At 36.1% G+C, this 22,251-nt stretch overlaps 1 protein-coding gene across 5 annotated transcripts in view; it reads right to left on the minus strand.

Moving 5' to 3' along the window:
- LOC136039405 (myosin heavy chain, non-muscle-like) overlaps window positions 1–22,251 on the minus strand; it is a 186,317-nt gene that overhangs the window by 98,979 nt on the left and 65,087 nt on the right. For all 5 annotated transcript variants that reach the window (XM_065723124.1, XM_065723123.1, XM_065723128.1 and 2 more), the window contains one exon: window positions 5,653–5,745. In XM_065723124.1, coding sequence (XP_065579196.1) covers window positions 5,653–5,745 — 93 coding nt within the window. The remainder of the gene's footprint in view (window positions 1–5,652; window positions 5,746–22,251) is intronic.

Genomic DNA, 22,251 nt, shown 5'->3' on the forward strand with positions numbered 1-22,251 from the left:
ATAGGTACCGATCTCATGATTCTCTGACTTTGGCCGAGAGGGTCATGCGTGGTTGGAGGTAAATCGTTCTTTATTGAAACCCGAATCAGATAATTATGTTCAATATCTATGAATGAAGGGCCGAAAGTGAGATAAGTCCCCTTCAGTTCCCTCATCCCCCGTTTTTTAGCAAAAAAAAAAATAAATATCCAGCGATTTCCCGTTAACACACACACAAAAAAACAAGGCTTTTCATCACAAATTATGTACACATGCGGGGTTGTCTACGAAAAAAGAATCTAGCAATATTAGTCTAAGTTCAAGGGAAAATTCACAGTTGCAAATTTAACTCTAATCTAACCTTACATACCTTGAAAACTACAAATATCAAAGGGAAAGAGTACAGAAAACTAAAAAGAGTAGCATTAAAAGCTGGTATCAAAAGAACCTTCTGTTGCAAAATCCAAAAGCTGTCTGTTATTCCAAATTCTATTCAGTATCATTAGCGTACTCCAGCAAGCCCAATAGGATGAGGCCTACTAGCTCATGTCCCCCACAAAAAAAATCACAATACTTGTGATTGTTTTTTATGATTTATCATACTTACCTTGTAAAAAAAAGAAAAGAAGAAAAAAGAAAAAAAGAAAAAAAAGAAACATGTTGCAAAACCCGAAAACTGTCTGTTTTTTTTTTTTTCAAATTGCATTCAGTATCATTGGAGTACTCCAGCATGTCTATTAAGAAGAGGCCTTCTACCTCATATCCCCCCCCCCAAAAAAAAAGATCACGATCCTTGTGATTTGTGCTAGCACGTCTCAGTAGCTATAAGCTAGTAGAAGTAGAGCACCAGAAACTAACTATTCAGAATCCTATTTTCTTGGTATGAACATTAGGAATCTTTTGGACAAAAATGTATTTAATTTCAATTTTTCGCTTAAACTTTCCTTAAATAAAACTATGCCAACTTGATGAATAATTACCGTATCATATGGTAAACTTCAATACGTCATATTGTTTGAAGTACTCGCAACAAAAAAAGCTAAGGAAAATGAAAGTAAACGTGCCACACCTTTACCATATATTATACACTCCCATTTTAAAACGCAATATCCGGACAAAAGATTAGTTTCCCACCTTCATAATGAATAAGATCAGAAAAATGGCCAAACCAAAATAAGATATACCAAGAAATCAGAGTAAAAATAAATCAAGATTAAATTCGTGATCTTGAACACGAATAAACAATACATTGAATACTTTGAAAACGTTTATATACAAGCCTTGGAACATTTTTGTTCCATCTTTTAACTATTACATAAAGCAAGTTAAAGAAGGTCGAGTAGATACAGAGCTGGAACTAGTTTTTTGGTCGGGGGGGGGGGGCAATGTAAACTTTTTCGCCCCCTGCCGCACCATCAATACTGTAAATATTACAATTTTGCCCAAAAATATTGCAACTTAAGCTAGTTTTGCCACCCTTCGGCGTGCCGACCCAGGGCGCTTGCCCCCTATAGCCCCCCTAGATCCTGCCCTGAGTGTTGACCAACACAACAGCTTCACTATGTAATTTTTTTCCGGTAGAAGAAAATCAGAAACTGTATTCCGATTTGGACGTCATGAAACGGAGAAAATAGTCACTCTAAAGTCAGCAGAAATATTTTATAGTTTTCAACGAGAAAAAATTCGATCTCTTTTGCTAGCATACAAAATACTATTAAAAGAAACAAAACAAAATGTCCTAGCCCTGAAAGCAAACTTGTCATGGTTCATTTTATGTTCAACTCCTGTAGGCCATGGAATAATCTCTTCAGGAATCTAAGATCGAAATCCTGTATCTTTTCAAGATTTCTAGGGATTAATTCTGGAAAGATTAATTTCAAAATCCCAATTTCGAATTTCTATATTTTCAATATGAATTGTTTAATTCTGATGGAGTTTTCCCCGATGTTACATGCATACAAAGCTTGAGGGGGTTTTTAAAATCCAATCATTTCCATATAAAAAATTAACGAAAATAATTGTCATTTTATAATAGATAAACTCAATTCATCATTTCTTGTTTGTTTCATTTGCATTTATTTGTATTTCAGTTCGAGGTATATGTCGTCACCACTGAAGTGCAAATAACAAGAGCCTTAGGGAACGGCAGCACAGCATTCATTTTTGGTATTTCCTGTTCGTTTCAAGTTAGACTTTATTAATTCATATTATGTTCTAATCGTTCAAGTTGAATATATTGCAAAAAATTTTCTGCTCATTTCACGTTTTTCTTTAAAAAAAAAAGCTTTCCTTTAGGCGTTTCTTAAATTTAATGCCTCTACACTCGTTTTTCTCATGAAATAACGCTTATCTATGAACATGTAGACAACAATTAAATGTTATTAAAATAACAACCAATTAAGATGAACCCTTTGACTTTCTTTATGAAACTTTAAAACTATAATTATAATTACAATGCAACGTAGAGTTTATAATTACAATGCAACGTAGAATTAAGAATATTGATCCATCAAAAATAGTCCAAATGGTCAAAAAGGCCCACACACATATATCTGTCTCAAGGGGGTTATATCTGAAAATTTGACTTTTTACATTAAGACAAAGAAAATTTTCAATCTTTCTTCATCGATGGTTGCATTTCTAGTTATTTTGACCCATACCTAGTAATTTTTGTCCAATTTGATTGGTGATTCTTTCTTGGCCCACTGTCATCTCCGAAAAGTCGTCCATTAATACAAGTTTTTTCTTGGTCATTACTTTCGTCTTTCGCATACATTTTTCCCCCGATCAACTTACTCCTGCAGCTTTGTCTCATAATGCAAAGATTAATAATACCACCTCATTTAAGATGGTAACAATATCTCACGAAATTCAAACAATGCCAACAATCTTATGTCACCCAACCAAATGTTGCTGAAACCTCCCCAATGTCTTAAAAAAGAGTCAAGTTTCGCCGATTGACGCAAAATAACCAATAACTTAATGGCAGTGGTCTTCCGTTACTGAGCATACACTTGCGTAATCCGACACCGGAACAAGAGCACAGGATAGAGCGGTGTTCACGGATTTTGACAGATAGAGAGACAAACAGCACCAAATAAAAAAAATTCACTAAATCATCTTGGTTAATTATTATCAAACCATTATGTGATCATGGTAACGGAGGGGTACTGTATATAAATTTGGACAGTATAATAAAACTCAACAATTTTTTACTACAACATTCTCGGCGCGTACAAACAGCTCCTCCCATTAAATCTACCATCAGCGGTCCAGTGTATATTACCATGGAACACGTATTTTGACAGAAACTTTCTCAAAATACCTTTGAAACAAACCCAAGACTCTGCAATTTCTAAAAACAACTTAAAATAACATTACACTACCAAATATCGATTTTTATGTATGCATTGGAATAAATTAATTTATTATTAGATTCTTTGAAAGTTAGTGTTACAAAGGTGAAAGGTATTTCGCGTTCAAGAGAAATCTGACCTGTCTACCAGTGACAATGTTCAGTGTCGCTTATGTTTCTGCTTGTTTAAGTGTTCTCCGAGCACTTGCATCTCGGTCCGGCTTTGTCTAATGGTTTAGATAGGGAATGATTGTACTGCCTAAATTTATCTACAGTGCGGAGGGGCAAGTAAAGAACAACTATTTATAAAGCAAGATATACTGAAACAACATATTTAGGGCTAAAATGCGCTTTTCTTACAGTACCAGATAGCTGCTGCAGCTCAGAGATCGTGGAGCTCGCTAGCAAAGTGGTAGGTTGCCAAGCTAAGGGAGCTACACTCTAGCAATGCAATAGTTAATGCAATTATTGTCTTGACACCTTTCTTCCTTTTTTTGCGACAGTAGAGGGGTGATCAGACTCCGCTTTAGACATAAAGAGAACAGAACGTTTTAACAAGGAAATTTGAGCACGGATGCAGGCAATGTACAAACCATATCACAGGTAGCAACAGAATGGAATCAAGATTTTGATAAATTAGGTACTTAATTAAGTAAGTTCTATCAATTCTAGAGTGATGACAAAAGCCTATAGTGGAACGAAATTCGGTCATCTGTCATTAAAACCTCTAAAATTTCTTGACTCCGAATATGATCGATTCTGAAGGAATTATCTAAGGGCCGTATCGACTTCGCGGTCAAACTATTAGCAATATATATCGAACTACGCGCTGAAGTTTTACCAGTGATTTAAAATACTTCTTATTCCAGTTCGACGGCCCTTGCGTTTGAAAAGTTGTTCGTAAAGAACTGGGACAAAAAGTCAAGCTACAGCGCAAAAATCAGCGGTTGGAAAGGGGGAAGCTCTCAATTTCCGTTCATTTTAAGCTTCAATATAGCTCTTTAATTCCATTTAAAACATCTTTTTTTTTAGTTTTGTCCGTTTTAAATGGAATATCCAGGATTAACCTAAATGCGAGGACGGCTGTCCCCCCCGCTCAAACTCTACTCTGTAAATCAAAATTTAACTTTTACGTAGCACTATCTTATGAGAAAGAACTCATTTAGTAGCAAGGAGGGACATTAGAGATTAAATCCGCAATCGTACAGAAATTCATTGAATCCATCAGAAAAATGAGAAATTTCACATTTGAAATGACTTTAGGACCATTTGAGTGGCTTTAGGACCACTTTCGTTTTTTTTTTAACTTACACGTTCAATTTCACTGTATAATTTCCTCAAGAACGCGCCCTATTTCGGAGACGTTTAATTCCCGTTTCAAAAATTACGCATATTTTTCAAGCGCTAGCAATAATGATTAAGGACTTTAAACTAATAGATCTTACACATTTATAATTGACAAGAATAATAGATTTTGTTGTTACGTATACTGTAATTAAAAATTCGTTTTTCCGACTTACGGTTTCTATTCAAAAGATCCACTCTTTACTTACCTTTGTCACTATGAGCGGTTCGATCCAACGCTCTATTACATGTAAAGAGGCTTACACCCCGTTCAATATATTAAGGTTTTTCAGTTGTACAACCATAAGAATTATATCACACTCTTTTAGACCATTGATTTTTTTTTACAAAAACGCTGTCTGTGTAAAGAAACTTACATACGGTTTCATTCCGAGAAGGGGGAAGTTTGAAAAAAAAACAGCATTCCGCCCATCCCATACCCTTTCGTGTGCCAAGGGACACTTGCAGGCCCCGAGTTTGGAGTTATCGCGGAAAGTAGTTTATGAAAAAATTGAATAGAAAGGCTTGAAATCAATGTAATTATGACCTAAAAATATTGCCTGAATCTGAAAACAAAAAGCAAAAAAAAAAATTAAAACACATCATCAACTTGTTTATATGCATTTTTGTTAAGTTTTTAGGAGTCAGAAAAAAAATTGGGGGAAAGTTCAAACCTGGTACCCCCCCCGCCCTCTCTTACATACATTGATGTATGAACCTTTTTAATTTACTTTTTTATGTCTTGTTTCGTAACAGTCTTATCGATTACTATCCAGTTTATCCCCAGCTTTACCAGTTACAAGCTCTCAGTTGGGGGAAAAATTATTTTGAAGCATTGTGTGTTCCGTAAATAAATCCCATCTAACAACACCACCCAACTTTTTTACTAATTTTCTAACAAAAGTAACGTCCGTAGATACAATATGACAAATTAGGTGAATGTACTACTTACAAAATACACGCTAAATACTTACAAAACGAGAAGAATTGTCATTTTTGACCGTTTTCGCATTGCCAAATGCTTCCAAGATAGGATTGGCTTGAAGCAACTGCTGTTCTAACTCACCCTAGAAAAGGGAACTTGCATAAGAAGGCGCCAAAGCAAGTTGTCTCACTGTTGCGCTGTGAAAAAACTAAATATCGTACCCTTTTTTTGTTGTTCACTGACAAAAACACACAGAAAAATATCCCTGTTTTCAGATGGACAAATAAGATATTTAGGCGAGATATGGAGACATCCAAGAAACAGAATATCTAATAATACCACCAAAGTCGTAACTATTTTTCCAGCAAAAACATACATGGATAGCATATTACAAATTAGGCAAGGCAATTTATCCAAAAATGGTAACACCAAAGTGAAAGGGTGGGTGACAACAATGCTCGTTTTTATTACTGTTTCTACATAGAAAGCTTTAAGTCCACAACACACGTTGCTTAAAAAGGCAACATTTATTTAAAGCAAAAGCCAAATTTAGATTTCTTCTAAAATGTTGCCGTTGCAAGCAACATGTGTTTCAAGCTTTATCAATGAATAACGTTCAACTTTTAAGCATTCGTTCTTCAAACAGAAATGAAAACATCCAAGAAACTGGATGGTTGACAGCACTGAAGACCCATCCCACTTTGTTAAAAATATTTTAGGCAAAATATGACCTGATGACACGGTATTTTTATTACTATGCTTATCTTTAAAAAGTATTCTCCACAAACAGCAACTTATTTAAGAGAAATACTTAATAAGACGTATCAGCCAAAAAAGGAAATATGTAAGAAATAATGTCTTATACCACTGAGTACCTAACTTTTTTTGCTCTCTTATCTATAAGATTCATGAATGAAATCACTGTTGCAGGGCAGACATATAAGATACTTCTACAAAAATGGGAACTGATTGGCAACACTTGGCAAACGAATCTATACAATCTAAGCAATAATTCAAAATAATAACTAAATAAACGACGTTTATGATCCTTTCGGGTCAAAAGGATCAAAATTATGATGGAAATATTCATCGTATTCAAAGGAGCAAAAGGTCCAGAAAGATTATATGCAGAAGATCATGAGCTAAGAAAGGTAATGAAAAAAAAACTTAACGGGGGAGATGTTAAGTTTTAACCACGTTCTCCAAAGCATCAGTTACTATGTAAAAGTGCACACTTTCTATTTATGGAATTTCTATAAACGATATTTACCATAGTTGACCCCCTCCCCCTTTAACGAATCTGAATCCTAAATACGACTCCGGAACATATTGTGACATTTTGAACATTTTCGTTTGGATATTCACAACTACGGAAAAAAACTACCAGAGTAGTCACCTTATAGATAGCTAAAATTTAAACAACCCCAACCCCTCCCTTGGCTGCAGTTTACTTTTGATTAGTTTTCACTTGGATTTATACGAATCTATCTCGAAAAAAAGAATAAAGCTTCTGGTTTCTTTTATGGGTTATATTTTAATAGTCTGTTCCAAAAGGAATTTCTCCAAAACACACGCCCTGAAGTAAAACAGAAAGGGAACAATCGGCAACAAGCTTCGTAGTATAACGCCATTATAAAGATCAGGTCCATTAAATTCAGTTTAGAGGACGTCGTGTAGAAAATCAGAGTCAAAGTAAATGACTTTCAATTGCAAGATTTACAATGCGACGACAAAATTACCATCTTTGGCGTCCCAATGAGGAACTTCACTTTTATCAATGGTTTGGATAGCTTCACAGACCTCGTCAACCGTCTTACAGTCACTGACACTGTAAACGTTTTTTTCTATGAGATAAGTTAAATGGATAAGAACCAAGAGACCTTGACAAGTTTTTCAAGGAAGTAGGTGCAGAACTCAAAGACCAAGAAGTGCAGCTATGACTTTCAGCTCTGGACAAATCTTCCGAGTCTTACTTAGTTCATTGATCAAAAAGAGAATTTTGACAGAAGTTTTATTTTAAGTTGGAGTTGCCTGTTTAATAATTTAGGATACTTATTCCGCTTCGAGCTAATGGTCTTGCCAATTTACAGTAATGATGTTCAGAGAAAGTGGGAAGTTCCAGAAGCCAAGGTTACCTGCCTTGAGAAGAATCAGGATTGGAGACATGTATTCCTCCGGTGTAGGCAGCTTTTTTAAGTGGCTCAATTTATGATGGGGATGAATGTTTCGAGGCAATGGGATCCAGATCTGCTTGTTATATAGTAGCGTTAGGAAAGCTCTTACTAAAGAGAATGTCGTTAAATAGATTGTGGTTTACTTAGTATAGAGTTTTTTATGCCTTTTGTAAGTTTTCCGGCACAAATTATTATTACTGTTATATCAAATATGATAATAATACTCTCCATAACGTCTACTGCTATCTTTTCTATTGCAAAGAAATAGTAAAATCAGTATCACTTAACCCCATCTTCATTGTTTTCACTGCATCGCTAAAAATGGTAATCCTGATTATGAAATATGGCGCGCCTATATAAGATACAATCTACAAATGGTAATAGCCTTTCAATGCGACAGTCTTTCAAAGAAGAATTATCCGGCAAAATTTATCTATGCTAAACATTGAACAATTTTAATGATCTCACAAACGATTTTCCATGTAACAGTCGTGACTAAGGAACTTAGAAGCCAAGAAGCTTCATATTTCACAACGAAGGATGCAGTTTGATCATTATCCAATACATTCAATATTAAAAATACAAGAATACAGGACTGATGAAAATCAATTATATATATAGAGAATACATTGTCAACAGTGGCAATTTACTTTAGCATTAGAAAAATTTCAAATTGCGACCATTAAACAAATCAAATAGTTAGTGGGAACGAACTACAAGCAAGGAGCGATCCAATGCCAACCAAAACTCCAAAAACGGAATTGTGATAACAATAGATACATCAAAAGAATTAAATTTTCATGCTGATTCCAAATATATAAAGTTTATTAATTTCGGTCAAAAAGCGTAATTAGCTAGCGTTGAGGAAGGAGCAGTCCCCATTGTTGTCAGGAGTAAAAATTATAATTAAGATTGTTTTGAGGAAAAAATGAGAATTTTCTGTTCTGAAAAGTAAATTACCGCTCCCTTACTCGACAATGACAAACGTAGGTAGATCTACCAAAGGATCTTGGATCCTATCAGACCCATAGGAAGCCTAAGCTATGCTTGACCAAGTGACATGGGCGGGTCACATCGGCTTCACAATTAGCAGAATAAAGACGAACTCCATGAAAATAAACCACTCAGATGCCAGGTAAGTCAGTAAACAATTGGTCTTGCAGCAAGCACAAGTAATCGAATCATTCCTAGTTATATAACTATAAAACCAGTCTAAATGACGCTGGTTGACAGTTTTATATTTCCTAATTCCAAGCTCTGTAGCGATGTATTTTCAGATGTTGATATCCAGCAGAGACTATAGGAAGCGCACATACTTCTTGCTTTTCTTCAAAAACCAATAGGGAACTGCAGCAGAATCAGTTCTCAAAAAAGTTTAAATCTAAATGACATTTGCCTCAACCATCCTGCTTTACGGATGCGAAATAGGGTTCGTGGAGATGCAGCACGAGAAAGCACTCAACGTGATAGAAGATAATTGCCTAGGAAAAATACTGCCAAAATGTGACCACAAATCCAACATGGATATACGGTAACATTAAGAAAAATATCACTCTTATGGTAAAAAAACACCAACAAAAGGGCTCGGCAATTTCTTATGCAAGCCTCTGGAGTGCCTTGCCTTAACTTACCAAATCTCACTAGCTGAACCTCTCCGCTCCTGGAACACATCAAGGGGGAAAAAACTAAACGAACTACTCGAATCAAATCTTTGACCTATTTTAGGCATCAGGAGGTTTGGTTACCAAAGAGGATACTACTAGTGGAGCAGCTGACAGCATGTCATTCAGCAGGAAGCAAACAACCATAGGAGGTACTAGATGCATGGTGAGGTGGTAATGCCTTAATCCACCACAAGCGCAAGTATGTGCGAGACAAGGCTGGTTAAAAAGTAAACATAGAGCGACAAATGCAACAAATAATTTCTGTCTCTCATGCTAACTGAAATGTGTTAATTATCATAACATACATACAGGGGGATTTAACTTGATATCAAGCAGTTCGTGGTAACGAACTGTAAGTAAGGAGCGACGCGACTCAATAGTAACCAAAACTCTAAAAAATGGAGTTTGATACCAGTAGATGTATCAAAAGAATCGAATTTTTATGCTGATTTTAAATATGTAAGTTTCATTAAGCTTAGCTTAGCCGTCAAATCATTAGCCGTCACTTCATTAGTCTTAGCCGTCAAAGGTTACAAGAGAATTTACCTGATTTTCAATAAAAGGGGGAACAATCCCCATAAAGGGCATAACATCTTAATGAAAATCACATCATGAGCTTCAGTCTATCAGAAAACCCTGCTGTAGCGGTTTCAAGCTATTATCTAAAAAATGTAGAATTTTTTACTTTTTGCCAGAAGAAATCACGGATGCGTGTTTATTGGTTATTATTTTAGGGGTGACTGTATCGACCGAGGGGTCCTAGAATATCGCGAGAGGGCTCATTCGAACGGAAATTAAAAGTTCTAATACCCTAAAAAAAACTTTAGCATAAGAGCGAGGTGTTGAGGAGCAACAACCCCCCTCATATACGTATTAATTTCTGTTCATTTTAAGTTTTAAAGTTACTCCTTACTTTCATTTGAAAAAACTTGTTGTTATTTTATTTAATTTCAGATTAGGTCAATAACAATTGTCCAAAGCAAGGAATTGTTTTTGCATCTTTTTACTTTGGTCCCAAAGGAAATCATTTTGAAGAAGTGGTTAAAAGGCTAGACAAGGTTAGTGCTCATTCTATTAGTACGATATTGAATCGTCGCACAAGTAGATTTTGTTTGCAAAAAATAAGGAGTGAACTAGCTCTACTAGGTAAGTACTTTAGACACGCGTGGTAAGTGGAGCACAGGCAATGCTGAAACTCAGCCGGCAATTCAGTAGTTTTCATTAAATCAGCATCTGAAAAAATTCCCTATGCAAGGGCAGTAATCCTAGGGTTAGTCGGAAAATGGAGGACACTCCTGGATTCAAGGTCATATCCCAGTTTACAGTATTTTCATAAAGTAAGATCAAAGACATCGGGGACGTACCCAGGGAAGGGGAGGGACTAGAGACCCCCCCACCAAAAAAAAATCTCCGTGAATTCTGGGCACTTCTGCAATAGCCCCCTCCCCACAACCACCAAAAATTCCAGGGTATGTGCAGGAGGGGCATTTTCAAGAAAAGAGCAAAAAGGTGATTAATATGAAAAGTATACGAACCGTTAAGAGACGTCAGAAAAATTTGAGATTACAAGGTGTCTAACACAGAGCCATCCCCCCCCCCCAAGCACTTCTGTAGTATTGAATGTGATGGGACAGAATTTTTTTTAATGTTGAGAGCTGCTTCAGCTTAGGGGTCTCCTATTGGACCTACAACTGTGGCTATAGCTAATCATTATTGTGTTGGTTTAAAAAGGGTCCTTCAAACATAGTAATCTTTGATTACTCTCTTTACCAGGTTTTTATTATTTAGTATATGTTCATATTTTTCTATATGTACTGCTCAAACCAGAAATCAATTAAATCATCTGGAAAACTAAGCAACCCTGCTTTTTACCGACTTGGAGAGAAAAGAAATATTTTTATTTATTATGTTTTAGGAAATATCAAGACCAAATATGAAAACGTTATTATCGCAAAACAAACTACAGTCTTAATTTGTCAATACTCAGATAAACTAATTTAAACAATAATTTCAGAAACAAAAGGAATAATCTGAAGACTCAAAATGTACTAAGCAATATTTGAGAAAGCAATATTTGAGATGTTCATAACCTTCTTTCTACTTAAACGAGTGGCCCATGGATCGGGGGTTTATTAATTAGAAAGATATATACATTGATTTTTTTTTGTCTAGGTCGGGTACGGGCACGGTGGAAGGGAGGCACAAGAATGCTTTTATTTAGAACTAAGGGAAGAACAGAGAATATACTACCAAATCATTTGACCTTCAAGACCTCCGTACTCAGATTATGGAGAATAGAAACCACTGGTATCATCCTGTGGCCATCTTGGAGCGGATATGGAAGAAAATCAAATACAGACTAGTCAATATCCTAATCACCAATTACTCATGTCTCTTAACTTGAAGAAATTGTCCTTCTCAAACTCATGATCCAATCCCCAATAAGTGCTGGGCAATGCCGGTTTGACATTATGTAACTGAATGGAAAATGATTGCAAAAGCTGTGTTTCGTGCAAGAGTAAGAAGTAAAAAAGGGAAAGGGTTCATGGATTTCGAAAAATCGATACAGTATATCTTACGTTACTTGACTTAAAGCTCTTGCTCGGCAGTGTCACCAGCGTAGAAGGAAACAGGCGTCGGTGCCGTTAGTTGTCTCCAGAGTGGTCCATCCTGGATGAAGGTTGGAACTTCATTTGGACCGATGCTCTGGATAGTGGGTCGACTGTGGATGACATCCACCCATTTTGTGCGTGGTCGATTTCTGGGGCTTTTCCAGCCGTTCGCGGTTAGATCAAAGTCGAAGATGAGTCGGGTGGGTGTTTCAATGGGCAGGCAAAGCAGGAAATTATACCAACGCAGCGAGCAAGACTCGAGCTGCTTTGATAAGGATGGTAATTTAAAGGATCGGAGGATCTCAAGTTGCGTAACATGTCGAATAATTCAACACGCTCAATTTTGAAGAGGTGTTTGGTCTAAACAGCACCTACCTTCGTCATCAGCGTCTGAGACGCCCAAGTCTCTGAAGAGTACACCACAACGCTAACTACCTAAGCAGAGTAAATTTAAGCTTCCATGAGGCGGCTGATCTGGGGTTTGTGAACTATTATTCCCAGAAGCAAAGAGAGCATTCGCCCATGCCACCCTTGCCAATTTCTCTACATCTATTTGTGCAGACAACTGAACAAAGATAGGTGAACTACTGGACTATCTTAGTCCAGTATAAACACAAACGGTGACTTTATCTCAACATACATTTTGGAATATATCTTGATTTAGAATGGTGAATCTGCATGCCACCAAGGTTTCTGTTTAAATTGCTTCAAGAAAAGCTTCGTAGATTACGTATTTAAACGTCGAATGGTTCTCCAATAGTATAAAGTGACTTGGGTGATGGAGCAGCTGCAAGAGCAGACAAATGACGTGCGTAGATCTACAGTCTTGGTGCAGATGCACAATTATTGAATTCCGACTACAGACAAACATATTAAGTTACAAAACATTTAATTCTGTATTATTTCAAATACTAATTCAACCCTGTTTATCTTACTGACCACTATCTTGCGGTGGTCTTTGCAATTTGCAAAGAGAAAAAAGAAGTGGAAACTCTACTCAACAGTACAGTTCTTAATTATCAATCATGCACAAATTCTACAAGACAGACATGGATTTAATTTTTATATGCTGGCATTCACTTGTTTACCTCAAAATGAGCAAGCTCACAAAATGGCACAACAGAAAAACTACTAGCCTTCACAGAATCAGGGCTAATTTGCAGCTGATAAGGAGAATTTCTCATAAAGCCATGAAGAAGCTGAAATATAGTAAAAACTAATAGAAATAGAAAAAAGCCATTAGATAGGTAAATAAGTCTTAAGTCTTGTAAATATGTAAAGGATTTGATAGGTAGTGAGAAAAAAAAATAACACATCTACCCTAACGTCACATAGATGAATCATGCTCTCATTTTGGCTGTTGTATACACTCAAAACGAGGAGCCTTCAAATCAATCGACATTTTAATGGGAGCCATTAAATACAGCATTAATTAATAAACTCAATGTAAGACTGAAAAGAGAGACGATCTGGTTTTTAAACTCGTACCTGATTAACACTAGTTAATTTTTAACTAAGGATTACTTAAACTCATTCCTAAACTAATTTTATTCTCACACATTTTTGACATTTTTCTGGCTACGATTTTGTGTCAATGAAGAAATTGGAAGCGGTACAAGATCGAAAAATCTGCTTCGAGGCGTTCCCTTCGTTCGCTCTTGCATAAAAACGCATATGTTTGACCATGGGGAAAGTTTCGACCTCAAAGACAGACATTCTCCAAAAGCTGAGGCAAATGTTACAAAAAACCAAGAATGCACAGAAAATAGTAAAAATCAACAGAAAATAAAAGCAATCCAATGGCTTGAAAGAAATAGCACAAAGAGAAAAAGAAAGTATATACATTTAAAATCATGTCTATATGAAGCATTTGTTCACCAGAGCTTACGGCAATGTATCCCTTTCGTCATATAATATACAAATACATACTCTGGGACACGGGGCGAGATTTCCACCGAAAAAATGTCAAAGGAAATACTGTTAGGAGAACTGTGTTACAAACTAATTACTGGTGTACTAATTCTGGTCCGTGGGATTTTCGACTGGGATAATTTTCCACGTGGAGGCAAGTTTCCAGGGGGTGAATTTTTCAGGAGAGATTTTGCACGGGAGAATTTACCAGAATTCCTATACAAAATTCTTCTTGTGTCTTACTTTTTCTTTACCCGCTCAATTTTATGTGTAGAAATGTTAAGGGTAAATGCCTTGGGTATATTTTCACCAGGAATTCAATTCTCTAAAGAATAAATCCGTGGGGAGGAGGGATATTTCTGTAAAGATGTAGCCAAATTTACCTGGTATTATTAGGAAAGGATTAGAAATTAAATACAAAAACACGTTTATTGAACTGAAAGTAAGGGACAACAGTAAAACTTAAAACGGACAGAAATTACTGCGTATATGAGGGGTATTGCTCCTCCTCAACACCTCGCTCTTTACGCCAAAATTTAAATTATTCCCTATTCTTTAAGAGCAACTCCTGAAACTCCATATTCATTTAATTAAAACAATAAGAATCTTTTCTTAAAAGTACTAAAAAACTTCAGCGTAAAGAGCCAAGTGCTGAGGAGGAGCAACCCCCCTCTCATACATAATAATTTATGTTCGTTTTAAGTTTTAACGTTGCTCCTTACTATCAGTTAAAATTTATGTTTTTTATACAATTACGATGTGAAATAGAAATACCAACCAAATTACATCGAATCGTTATTCTAAAAATTTGCAGCAAGATGAAAGAGCTTATTATAGATTCCTTAGACCGCGTCCACCGATGTGCAGATTGAAAGTGGGATTTTCAAATTCGGCGAGTACGGTCTAGAAAATCATCAATACTTCGAAAACATAGATCGTAAGTTTTGATTTTAAGTAAAGGTTGCTTCTTTGCTGTAGGCTAATTCTCAGTTAGGCAATTTGACGCTGGGTTTGATCGGGTGTGCAAAATTATTCGAACAACGGAAACTTAACTAAATAGTAAAAAGCATCACATACACACTTACGTAAATAGGTCGTATTAGGGCTATTTAACTAGACTCCTAATAATATGAGTAATTCACAGTTTTGCCCGAATTTTTCAACTTTTCCCGAGGGGCGTACCAGATTGATATGGAGAAGGGAAGGTTCGTCCAATGATCTCCATTCAGTTGGAATAAATATTCAGACGATTTTGAGTCAAAATGATTTTGAATGAAAATAAACTTGGTAGACTGCGATGAAACAGTCGAGAGCCATGGCTAATTGAAAAAAAAGAAGCCTAGACAGATAGTGCGAATGAGAGGCAAAGCTGCCATAAATCTTTTTCAGAATTGTATAGAAATGACGTCATATCACTTATTGATAGATAGTCCTATCAGAACTAAGGTTGATAAGCATGGAGTAAACGAATTAACTTACGTAACGAACTTCTATATTTGTATATTTTTATTATCTATAGGCTATGAGGGGGTTCGCCCCCTCGTTCAATACCTCGCTCTTTACACTAAAGCTTGAATTCTGTCCCGATTCTTCAAGAATGACCCCTGAAACACAAAGACCGTAGAATAAATGGTTGAAATTGTTAAAAACACTTTAGTGTAAAGAGCAGGGTATTGAGGAGGAGACGAACCCCCTTATATACGTACTAATTTCTGTTCGTTTTAAGTTTTAATACTGCTCCTTACTTCCAGTTGAAAAACTTCCTTTTTTTCTACTTTTTGGAATGCTAGAAAATCCTGCGCCCCCTTCATGGAAATTCTCTTCCTTCATGATAAATTCCTCCATGGAAAGATCCTCCCACGTAGCTCCCTCCCCTCAACCCTCCTCCCAACGATAAAAAACCTGAAAACGTCTGTACACTTCCCAATAACCATTACTGTATGTGAACACTGGTCATAGTTTGTAACTTGCGGCCCCTCCCCCGGGAACTGAGGGGGAGTAAGTCGTCACCAAAGACATGGTGATTATGTTTTTCGACTATGCTGAACAAAATGGCTATCTAAAAATTTTGATCCGTTTACTTTGGGGAAAAAACGAGCGTGTGAGCGGGCCTAGGTGCCCTCCATTTTTTGGTCACTTAAAAAGGACACTAGAACTTTTAAATTCAGTTAGAACCCTCTCGCGACATTCTACGACCACTGGGTCGATACGATAACGCCTGGGGAAAAACAAACAAATAAACACGCACCCGTGATCGGTCCTCTGGCAAAAAATACAAAGTTCCACATTTTTGTAGACAGCAGCTTGAAACTTTTACAGTGGGGTTCTCTGATACGCTGAATGCGATGGCGTGCTTTTCGTTAAGATTCTATGACTTTTAGGGGGTGTTTCTCCTATTTTCCAAAATAAGGCAAATTTTCCCAGACTCGTATCTTTTGATGGGTAAGACTAAATTTAATGAAACTTAAATATCTAAAGTCAACGTAAAAATCCGATTCTTTCTATGTATCTATTAGTATCAAAATTCCATGTTTTAGACTTTCGTTTACCATTGAGCCGGGTCACTCCTTACTACAGTCCGTTAACACGAACTGTTTGACTTCAGAGCTTAATTTGACTGAATTGATTGATTTAAGTCCTCCTTAATTTATCAGTAATGCATAGTTGTGCACCATCTGCTTGGAGGCTGCCAATGGATTGTTCCGTAGATGAGGGATTGGTTGCCTAAAGCTTTGAAAGCTATCTCTAGGCCAAAATTACCAAATGTTCGACCAAAGTTCCTTCAGATAAATACGGCAACGGGATTTACTTTCCTACCTTGCCCTGATTTGGACGGATATATTTGAATCAACTATGCAAAATGGGGGCTGCGTGCTGAAAGCTAGCATCTTTCTGGGGGTCTATTTTGAGCTAGTGCAAAATATTACATTCATGTACTTACCTGCAACGAAGCGCTAAGAATGAGGGGACATCCCCTAAAATAAATTTTCTTTGAAAACCCTTGAACAACGCGAAATTTAAAACCCTAAACATTCATTCCGACATTACAGATCCTCTCCCAACTCTAAACATTGCAAAGGGTGTACTTTTCAGGGAAGACTTTGTGGGGTAGTAATTCCTGGGAAGAGTTCTTTTCTCAGGTGTCATTTCTTATTACTTTCGAAGCATTTTTAAGCAAAATCAAACTTCAACTTAAAGAACGGGGGAGGGGCTTCTTTATATTTAGAATAAAACTGTATCTATTAAAAACAGAAAGGAATTAAATATACCAAATAATATTTTTACAAATGAAACTAAAACGAACGTTAAAACTCAAAACAAACCGAAATCATTCTACATATGAGAGGGCTACTGACCTTCTAAGACTCCCGCCCTCTACACTAAGGGTTTAATAAATTTCAGATACTGAATATACCCATGACAAAGCATAAGTAAACTTTAGTGTAGAGTGGAGGGTCTCGAGGAGCCAGAACCCCCTCATATAATTTATAATTTGTGTTTATTTAAGATTTCAACTTAGCTATTCATTCTAATCTGAAAAGCAAGCTGGTTTTTCTTTCATATTCAATCAGAGAAGAAAAAGGAGAACAACCAAATCAGAATTGAAGGAAGTGTCTGTGATTCTCGGCTTGTCTTAAAGGGGGTCTTAAAAGCCAAAGAGAAAAAGAGTGTCATTAATATACCAACCAAAAGGGTTAAATAATTGTTTTCTTCTGCAGTCCATAGAAGCAATAATCCCAATCGATTTCCGACGTCTCTTCTCTAGCCCAGAAAGCATGAAAGAGAATTTTATCCATCAGAAATTTTATCAATAGTCTTCAGATACGGAACATACTTCAAACTCAAAGAAAACGTTGATTGAGATATGTCAAAGTCTTTAGGGTGTGAAACATATACCTAACTCGAGTCCTTAATGAAAAATGTCAAGAAGCTGCTGAAAAAAAGCTATATGCAGATGATAAATTACCAGTTCTTTTGAGCAAATTAGTCTGGATATACATTTATCATCTTATATAGGTCATTTCCATAGGAGCACCAGGAGAGAGAGGGAGGGCACCATTACGTGGGAGGAATTTTTAAAAACATTAAAAAACAAAATTTTTGAAGAGTACAGACCATTAAAATCATGTTTTTAGTGGCCTTTATTTTTAGAGAATGTTCTCGTGACTTCACGAAAAGAGACAATCAAGTATATAGGCAATAAAGACCAAAATGTAAAAAAAAAATAAAAAATTGACCGGTCACATAAGCTTCTGAGATCCTGAAATACCGCAGACACCATTTAAAATGATATTAAATAACAATTATAAATTGCGAATATACACAAGCTTTATGTCTCTTGATCTTGGAGTGCCAAATACGAAGAATATTGCTACCTATTTCAGTTTTAGAAGGGTAAAATAGTTCATCAATTTTTTGCGCCTAAAAATAGACATTTTTGGCAGTTATGAGATGATAGCTGTCAAAACTGCAGATAGATTATTCTCAAAGGGAGGCTCATCACGGAGGAGTGGTGAAGTGACGGAGGAGTGCCTCCTCCTCAAAGGAGGAGGAAGCACGGTCAGTTACACTTTGATACTTTTGATCCATATTTCACACTTAATATTCTCTCTGAGAACTGCTTATAGAACAGTTATGACAATTCTACCAGAAGTGTGTAATTTCAGATACAACCTTTTGTAGTAACGCTGAAAAATTTTCAATTTGGCATGCTATGCATCACGCTTCCTCACAAAAATGTAAGGACTTAGAACGCAGCAGACCTATTTAAAAAGAAGTCTTAGTTTTGGCCTTTGATTCGAATAAATCAAAGAATTTTTTTTGTTATTTTTTTAATCACAAGCTTTTTCAAGAAAAACAAAGAGCTGCATATATTTATATATCCCTGCGTAATATGAACCTTTTTGCCGCATTTGTCTGGTGCACTGTTGTCAAGCGCCTAAAACTTATTTTCAGCATAAGTTTAAGTTTTTACAATATATCTTAGCATGGATAGGGTTTCCAGGAATGTTTCCATATTTGAAACAATATAAAAAGTATGTATTTGGAAAAAACGCTTTAAGACTATAAAATATTACGAGAAAAAGAAAACAAATAAAAAGCGGCAAAAGAGACAGCGAAATCTGCGATGAAATGGCATCATTAAAGAAAGATGTTAAACAACACATATCAAATAGGCTAGACCGGAGGGGGGGCTCTAAACATCAAGGCTGGGCGTGGAGTTATTTCAAAATCTTTTTCCGTTACACATTATCAGGAGGCAGGTTATCTTACTCAAAAAACTTTTGCTATTCTAGCTGACAGAAAACACCAGCATTCAGTAGCAAAGTAATAGGCTATATTTTCTTGTAACCAAGTATCCTATTCTCCCATCACCATTACATCGGATTGGAAGAAAAAAAGATGGTAACATTTATTATAGCGTCGTTTATCAGAAACAACTCGACCGACATGATTTACTTACACTGCAAATTAACTGACAATTAAAATCATACATAAACCAAACAGATATACAAACAAACAGGTCCACTAAAATGCAGACACTCAACCTTAAAATTGCACTTTTCTTGCAGAATAAGAACATTCCGTTCCCCCCACCATCTAAGGATTGGTGCATGTATTTTGGAGTCTAGAATATGCGGAACAGACCGCAGGAGTAGCAAGCAGAAGAAATACGGAGCAGAAACGCGTACATACCCTAGATAGGAGACCTTCAAACTACCTGTCCCTAGAAACGTTTTAAAATCCACATAAAATCTGTTTATCCCCCCTCCATCATCTAAGGATTGGTGCATGTACTTTGGAGTCTAGAAGACTCCAAAGTACATGCTTCATGCTTCAAAAGTCATGTACTTTTGGAGTAGAGATACATTAACCATAACCATAATGGAAGTTTGAGATGTAAAAACAAACATATCTGCCATTGTTTGCCGGTTGAGTCAGGCTGAGTCGTGATTTATTTTCACATAACTTATTGAAGCTAAAAAATTCCATGAATTGAATTCACTTCAAGGTAGCCAAGCCAAAAATATGGAAACAATACTGAAAGACCAATTTTAGCTATTGTTTTAACCTACTAAAAACTACACAAAAACTGAAATTTAAAACAAAGAAGAAAAATTGGAACTAAGGGGAAATCATAGCGACTCCTCAGCAGAAGTTGAAAAAAGCGTTGGTATAACTTTCGGAATAATGACATATTCATATACTTTCCCTCTTGTCACCATCCAAATCTATCAGTAAAATCTTAGCCTTACTTTAAAGGGAGTTCTTAATCATCAGCATGGCAGCTGTAAAGCTATGACTAGAACTTTCAATCGTAATTCTTTCATCTCCTTGGGTCTCTACCATGTCAAAGCAGGGGGAGAAAAGTGACAGATTGAAATTAGCAGATCGTTGCGGTCTAATAAAAACAACGTTGAATACATTTGGCTCTATAAAGACAGATGACAAATAGAGCAGCCTCCAACACCCGAGCATTACTTAAAAATGATTGTTGTTCAAATGTTTCTCACGTTGCAAAAAAATGAATCGCTTTGTTTCAAAATATCATTCTTGGAGGGCAATTCCAAGTAATAGATCCACGGAGTCAACAATTAAGGGGAGGGAGGTATCAACAGAGTGGAGGAGTCAGAAACTCCAAGTATTTTAGGGCCGAAATTCCTCGAAAATCCCGTAGATTAATCTTGCGGTTGATTCCTTCTCATCATTCCAGGTACAGGTATGTTCTAGCTGAAGTTTCAATCACAAACAAGCAAAACATATACCCATTCAAACGAGGCAGTAGAATTAAACAACCCCTCAAGAAACTAGCCTTTCCCCTAAAATGTGGACTGGTTTTAATAGGTTATACCATAGTCTTTGCTGTGTCCCTTAGGACAAATTCCACAAAAATAATACATATAAACAGGAATAAGCCAAGACCCTGCTTGAGTCCAATTATACACTGAATCAACAGCTCATCCCAATTCCTGCCTCAATTACGGTAATATTATTATTGAGTACGGTAATCTCTTTAGCATACTATGCTGGTATACCATACAAGTATAGAACCTCTACAAAAGCTTTTCTATCACCAACACAAAATACCTGTTCTAAGGACCAAAAGAGCCTGACAAATTAGAAACTTTTGAGTTATTGATTGCAAGTATGATAATATGGTCGACACGTCCTGTTAGTTTTAAACATTATCTACAGCCTCTCGTCGTCTAAGAAGTATCATAATGTTAAGTAATTCGCTTCCTACCAAGCGGCGCCAGTTCATAAAAATAGGGGATGGTGGCAAGAATTTGTTTCGATTTTTTAAATAATGACACAGCAAAGGTATGTTCTTCGATCTTTTCAAAATCAGCTGCACTAGAGCTTCAATTAAAGTTTTCCTAAATTCACTAGATTAATAACTCTATACCCAAAATCACATTCACATTTTTTCGGTATTTAATCTCTAATTTCATAATCCTATATTTCGGAAATTAGATTGCTATACTTCCAAGAGCCCATAGCTTTATTATTTTCAATTAGTTTAATAACATACCCATATTCTATCAAATATATTTTCCTTCAGACCAGAGTTATAAAAGTTTTCTCAATGCCTTCTCCTTGATTTCCTAAAATTTTATCATGGTCATAACATTCCCAAAATGTCCGCTTGAATTCTCATCTTGAAGTCTATTAGTATATCAGAACAAAAAGTTAGCTTTAAATCAACTTTAAATACCACAAGATGTTTTTAACCTCCTTGCCTCCTTTTTTAATATCCTTTCTTTTAACCTCAAAAACAGCTCCCTATAGACCTTTTATTCCATGTTGATGCTCACAGTCTTCAATCTAGACTCGTATGTTACCGCCTGAACGTCATTCGAGTACCACGTCTAGCTTTATGGCACAATTAATTAAAAAAAAAACTTTCCGCAAAGAACTGCACTAAGCCAAAAACGAACAAAAATATAATCAAATTATCTACCAAGCGTAAAACTACCACAAATCAGCATCGATAAATAACCGATCCAAACTCAAAACAAGCAAATTAACACGTACATGGCTCAAAACCCATATGCCTTCCCAAGGCCAGAACATAATTTGCAATTTACTGGAAAAAATAAAATGAATATGCATTTTCAGTTTAATGTACATATGCCGATATTTATTCCTTAAAATGTTAATAATATTCATTTTATTAAAGTTATAAAAGTGGAAATATTTCATTTTTTTCAGCAAAGTGCGAACTATGTTCCGGCCTTGGGAAGGCATAGTTGTTTTGGACCCTACTCAAGTTAATTTCTGCTTG

The sequence above is a fragment of the Artemia franciscana genome, chromosome 19 (genome assembly GCF_032884065.1).
Source record: "Artemia franciscana chromosome 19, ASM3288406v1, whole genome shotgun sequence".
Lineage (NCBI taxonomy): Eukaryota > Metazoa > Arthropoda > Branchiopoda > Anostraca > Artemiidae > Artemia > Artemia franciscana.